Below are 6,692 nucleotides of genomic sequence, written 5' to 3'. Positions count from 1 at the left end.
CTGGTCAGGAGTTCTACATCTGGCTATGTTTGCCTCTAGTTCCAGCTTTTGCTCAAGGATTTAGGATTTCATTTCCACTTGATTTTCAATATATTGTTAAGTTATTTATAAGTGTTATGGATAAATGATACATTGCATTCATGAAATTAAAAAGGCATTACATACATAACATCTCAAGCGCATTGCATTCTTTTTAATTAGAATAACAGGTAAATGAGAATAATCAGGACATTGGTTGAGTTTGACCGGACCACCTTTATCAATCAGATCTCAATTAACTTGAGGACCCACATTAAGATAATTGGACGAATTTTCCATATTCCAAGGAAAATATTTGAGATCATGCATATATTTTTCAAAATTATTAAGAAAGAAAGAACGTTTTAGTTAACCTTTTGTGAACATTGAAACTGAGAGCTTTAGCATGAGATGCATAATGTTTTCATGTTTTTTGGATATTTATGAAAGAAATATTTTAAAACTACCCCTCCTTTTATTTTTAGAACTCACTGTGATTTTATCTCACCATTTTTATTTTTTATATACATTAGCAGCTAAAGGTGACTAATGCTTAGTCCCAGTACCAAAGGATGATTTGCAAGCCCTATTTTGGACTTAGTGCTTTATTTTTATTTGGTCTTTAATTGGTTTATTCTAAGGCAATGTGATTCGTCCAATAACTGCACGAGTTTAATTGGATTAAGGATTTTGGTCATTTGGGTCTTTACTACGTTTATTTTAATCCATTTAGGTGCTTAGTCAATCTAGTTTGTCTAATAAGTACATTAGTTTCAATAGATTAAGAATTTAGGTTATTTTGGTCATTAATAGGTTTATTCTAATCATTTTTGGTTTTGATGCAATGTAATAATTGCACAAGTTTTAATGGATTAAGATTTTAGATCATCTTTGTCTTTACAACGTTCATTCTAGTCCGTTTTATTTCTTAGTCAATGTAGTTCGCGTAATTTATACATTACTTTCAATAAATTAAAATTTTTTAGACATTTTGATATTTACTAGATTTATTCTAGTCAATTTTAATTATTAATACACTATTTTTGTCTTTAATAAGTTTATTCTAATCCATTTTGACTTAAGAAAAATGGATTGCTCAAACTTGTTTCAGAGTACAACTAAAAGTCTCATGAATTTGTCAATTTGCAAGCTCAATTGAGATGAGTGACATGCAACCCACAAAGTTTATTTGCAAGAAGCAAACGTTTTTACTAATTTGAAGGAAAAAGTTGAACAGACGTTGGATATGCCTCAATTCCAGTCTTTAGTATACATGAAAACGAAACTAGTTGGAGACGCTTAGAAAGGTTACAACAAAAAGCATCAGTGATCTAGTGGTAGAATATGCGGCGATAACTTCATATATGCGGGGATAGCTCAGTTGGGAGAGCGTCAGACTGAAGATCTGAAGGTCGCGTGTTCGATCCACGCTCACCGCATTTCAATTTTTGTTTTTTACTCTCTCATTCGATCAATCTTTCCCAGGTATACAATTTCTCGATTCTTCGCTTATATAGTTAATTATTCTGTTAAATTTCCTACAATGGTTTACACAGTTTCTAAAGTTGATAAAAAGTTCTTTTCATAAGGGATGGAACCTTTATTTATAGGTTTCATGTACACTTAGGATAGGAAGGGAAAATGATCACCAACAAACATAAGTGTTTTACTACTTATAACAACCTCAACCAATTAACTACTTTTACTAACTAATTCTCTTTTATCTAAGTCCTAACAATACATCCCTCTTCAAAACAACCTTCGCTCTTCCCTTCACACGCTCATTTAAATTGAGGTGCTGTCACCCTCTTCCAACATGCTGATATATAGATTATTGACACGTGTATCCCCCCAAAGGAGCTGTATCCCACCAAATGAGCTATTACTCTCATTTTCTTGTTGCCACCAGGATCCCACAATTGTAAGAGGAACCACTCAGTTTTGAATTGAATTTGGTCATTTTTCTTTTCTTCTTTAAAACATATTGCACCATTTCTGCTTTATTTCCGCTACTTGCATTTCTGCTGTATTTTCTTTGGTGTTTATATAATAATAATTGAATATAGTCAAAGTGTCGGTTACCGGAACACGCTTTCCATCAGAGGTGTAGGTGTTATAGAGTTGATAGGACTTTGTTATGGAATTAGGTATAGCTTCAAGTTTTTGTTTAACTGAGTATTTCTATGTTTAACTGACTTATCACATTCTGATCCAGTGGTAGGAAGTAAGGCTGTTATGACTAAATGCAACAATGTAATTTAAACTTTGGAGGTTAGATGATAAAGGAAGCTTATAGTTATAGAAGCTTGAAGTGTCTTCTACTTTATTGTTTGTGTTATTATGTGAAAAGATTTATGATGTTTGATATGATTTATGAAACAGAGAGATAGGAAAGGGAGAAATTCTACTATAAAGAAGAACGCAGGGTCATATGTTGGGCACTAGAGTTCTTTGACTTCACTATAGAGGGCTAAATATGTAGGGTGCATCAACTAAATTGTACCTAGAAATAAATATGTTTTAGTCTCCACGAAATTGGGGTCTTTTATTTGTCTGAAGTAAAAACAAAAACAGCCTCAAATTTGCAGGGAACTAAACATGTTTAACACTAGTAACTATGAAGAGGAAAGAAATGGAGAAGATTTTAACTCGTGTTTGGTTCTTGACTGAGTCTCATTATTCATCAGATGTACCTGTCAAAGCCAAATGGGACCTCACCTTCAGTACGAACTCAAATCTGATATTGTTTCCAGTGGCATGTTTGGCCTTGTTACAGGCGAAGATGATTTATCTGCTAATACCATCCTCTTACGCCTTGCTGATGGCTTTAGGAGAGGCAACACAGAAATCAGGCTTTCTTTTGTCAGAGTTTTCTTGATCGAGCGAAAGCACCACGATAACAGGAAGCACAAGCAGTGTAATTGGTTGTTGTCAATGGCCAGAGTAGCTAACCACTTGGAGTTGTTGAAGCAGGTGAAACCTTTTTTCAATGGTGGATATTCAGAATCCAAAGCTAGCTCTGGTTCTGCTTGGTTGTTGGGCTGATTTTTCCAATGCCAATGCTCAGATATGATACTTAATACTTTCCAGCCTTGTTTCTCCTCATGATTGTGAGGTAAGATTAGTACTGACTTGTGATCGAAGGTGTGTCAGCTGTTTAACACCGACACAGGTCATTACATTCAATTAATTCAATTTTTCAAATTATTATTGGTGTCGATGTGTCAGTGTCGTGCCTCGTGTTCGTGTCTTTGTCAGTATTATGAGTTTGTACATATCATTATGACTGGATGCCTTTATGCTTTGACATATAAGGTTGTTGGCCAGTTTTTATGCATATAAGGTTGTTGTTGGCCAGTTTTTATGCTTTGACATATGCCCTCAAAAATCGTCTGAAAACATTCTGCAATTCATTTTGAGTTCTTCTATATTGGAAGTTTGGGTCTTCAATCCTCTTGTCGTTCCTCTTCATTCCAAACTCACTATCAAAAGCATGTGTGATTAAATGAAGCCTATAGAGCTGACAATGAATCAAACCAACTCGAAAATAGTTTGACTCTCGACTCGGTCTTTAACTCATTGAACTCGATTCATGAACTAAATTAGTCGAATTTAAGCTGAAAATTGTGGATGCACATATGTTATACCCAATTCAAAGTGTTTTATGTGTAAAGTAATTTTCTTATTGCTTGGATTCAAGTGGCCTTCCTTGTTTCATTTTTGCAACTAGAATTAATTCCACACGTGCAAGAAACAACCTTATAGTAGTTTGTCATTTAAAGTCCCAAATGGACAAGCCCTGGAACTACCACCATCTGAATATGAAGCTTGGAAAGGTGATTGGGCAGAGCCTCCAAAATGTTTAAGATGGCCTTGAGCCTAACTTTGTATTAATTTGTCATTAAGTCAACCTAAACTATGAAATAAGGACACTGACATGAACACAACACTGTATTGACATGTCGCACCAATAATAATTTGAGAAAATGAGTGAATTGAATATAATCAATGTGCCGATGTTTTTTTGGACATCAATATTGACACATGTTGAATATTGAAATTTGCATTTCATCAAAAGTGTCGGTGATAACCTCCCCCCTATGGTGTTCAGACTTCATCAATAGCATCGACACTAAACGTGTGCTTTCACAAGTAATAGCCTAATAGGTTCTCAATTCATACCCAAGTTTTAAAGAGTCAAAGATGAGTGAATATACGAATTGGTCCTCGAATTATAAGCGTCGGTCAAATTAGTCCATCACTTTTGCAAATTGGCAAATACATTCTTGAAATTGTGAAACTTTTCTTCTTCTAGATCATTATTCATGGTTAATTTTCTCCAAAGTATATGAACTGCATCCAACGAAATTGAAATTTAATATAAATGTAGGTGTGTAATGTCTAAATGTTGGGTGGATAGTAGATTTCTCTTATTTTAAATGGAAAATAGCGAATATAAATATTTTGTGTAGTAAAATTTTATGCATCATGTGTTGTCTATCGAAGCATAATCTATTTCATAATACAACAATGTTTGGGTAAACCATAATTGTAGTCCTTATAAGTATAGAATGTTGTCATTTTGGTCCCTAACTCAAAAAAACTAAAATTAGTTATCGAATCATAAAATTTGTCAACTAGTTTAATCAATGACACTATAATAGTCATATACTATTTTAACAGTAAATTATATATTTCATGTATTTTTAGAATATTTATATTGAATCTTATATGGTCGTTATCAACCAAGAGATGTTACTTTATTTACAATTACATCCAAAGTTAAAATATATATTTTGGCAACCAAGAAGTGTTGCCTAATGTACTTTTTGGTTAACAATTTGTTTAGCCGTTGCTCATGTAATGTTTGCCTAAAACGAAAAATGTTGTAGTCTAATAGTCTAGCTCACGAATAATCTTAATAAAAATCATTTCAAAATAAATTCAAATTAAGTTGCACAAATAATAGTGTGTATCCTTGATTCTTGCTAGATATGTATGTCCACATGTCTTAGATTAAATTTATAAATACTCATAGAAAATTGTTGAATATTTTAGAATATTTCAAGATTAAGTTACAAAATTAGAACGTTACTAATTGGATAATATTAAATATTTTTCTAACTTATTTAAAGCCGCACATACCAATTGAAACAAGTTTGTCCTTTCTTCTCTTTTCTCTCCATAGGTTAAAAAAAAGATGGTTGTAGTTTTATTAACTGGGTAAATCTTGGATAACAATTTATTATTTTGTAGGTTTAAATGGTGTTGTTATCGAAAGAGGTTGATCGGGTTACGTAGCAGGCCTAATTTTACAACAAAACTATGCTAGAAATTTATGCTTATTTATTTTGTTAGTTAATTAATTTATTTACTAAGCCTTTGCATATGAAATTTGATTCCTTCAATGTGAGAAGTATGTAAAGTGACTCAATTATGAACACACATGATTAGTTATATATGTGCACATAATATCAATCTTCATTTAATCATCAATAATTGATATTAGTCACTTTACAATCTAATATTTGCATATGATATTTTGATGACTAATTTATTTTTATTAAAAAAAATTTATGACTAATTTAATCATGCAATATGTATTATTTAAGGAGTGACACGGGCATATACTTTTCATTATAATTAGGCTTAATTGCACTTTTGGTCCCCCTATTATAGGTGAAAATTGAAAGTAGTCCCCCCATTTTGTTTCTCCCCAGTTTTAGTCCCCCAAACAGAATTTGAGTCCAAATCATCATGAGTTGGCATTTTTTTAATGACGTGTCAAAAAAAAGCTGATGTGGCAGACGCATACGTGGAATAAAATTATTATTATATTATTTCTAATTAAAAAATATAATTTATATTTTTAAAATCATTATTATAATTGTTAAAAATTATTATTACAAATAAAATTTATTTGTTATAATTAAATTAAAAGAAAAACACCCAAAATCCAAAATCCTTCCCAAATCAAAATCAAAAGGATTCACTCAAGAACCCTAAAACCATTCTGAACCCTAAAATCAAGAACCCTAAAACCATTCTGAATCCATCACTGATTTTTCATCACTGATTCGTTCGCATTCATCACTGATTCGTTCGCATTCATCACTGATTCGTTCGCATTCATCACTGATTCGTTCGCGTTCATCACTGGATTCGTTCGTGTTCATCTGTATTCGTTCGTGTTCGTCTGGATTCGTTCAAAATACAAACTCATGAGTTTTCATTCACGTGGTCTTCACTTTACGAAGTGCGCCAAGGTGATTTCTCAATCATAAATTCTAACACCAAGATAATCCATAATATATGCCGACATCATTAGTCTTGTTTCTTTTTGCTGACCATACTTGACACCCCACAACTGTTTGATAAAATGTCTACGTAAAATATGCACACACATTTTGCTTAATGCCTTTTCTTTTTCTATTTCCGATGTTCTTAATTTATGGTAGATTTACTTAGAGCCCAGGAATATAATTATTCGTATTCAAACGTTCTTTGAAGATGTAAATATACTCTAGTAAGTATACTTTATAACTTAACATTGTTTTCAAACTCTTGAATGATTTATTCAAATTGTATTTCATATGGTTCAAGTATGTGGGTGAACTTTGATTTTAGGGCCAAAAGTTTTTCTCTACACTGTTAACAGAACTCAATGCCTTTAT

General features: G+C 32.3%; 1 protein-coding gene and 1 non-coding gene across 6 annotated transcripts; both read left to right on the top strand.

Moving 5' to 3' along the window:
• Positions 1-1,118: 1,118 nt before the first annotated feature.
• Positions 1,119-3,468, top strand: LOC140920296 (uncharacterized). 5 transcript variants are annotated; one of them, XR_012163058.1, is made up of 2 exons: positions 1,119-1,503; positions 2,706-3,468. XR_012163058.1 is itself a non-coding variant. In XM_073368386.1 (2 exons), exons 1-2 carry the CDS (start codon positions 1,893-1,895, stop codon positions 3,061-3,063), a joined length of 405 nt encoding a protein of 134 aa, XP_073224487.1. In that variant the 5' UTR covers positions 1,557-1,892; the 3' UTR covers positions 3,064-3,468. The 5 variants fall into 5 exon arrangements, 1 of the variants encoding a protein (XP_073224487.1); XR_012163057.1 differs by having other exon boundaries at positions 2,607-3,468; XR_012163055.1 differs by having other exon boundaries at positions 2,401-3,468.
• Positions 1,385-1,457, top strand: TRNAF-GAA (transfer RNA phenylalanine (anticodon GAA)). The gene has a single exon. It is a non-coding gene; the product is annotated as a tRNA-Phe (tRNA).
• Positions 3,469-6,692: the final 3,224 nt, after the last annotated feature.

Source organism: Cicer arietinum, chromosome 5 (assembly GCF_000331145.2).
Source record: "Cicer arietinum cultivar CDC Frontier isolate Library 1 chromosome 5, Cicar.CDCFrontier_v2.0, whole genome shotgun sequence".
Taxonomy (NCBI): Eukaryota; Viridiplantae; Streptophyta; class Magnoliopsida; order Fabales; family Fabaceae; genus Cicer; species Cicer arietinum.
The sequence above is the reverse complement of the archived record's forward strand: the minus strand, read 5'-3'. Positions and strand labels throughout refer to the sequence as shown.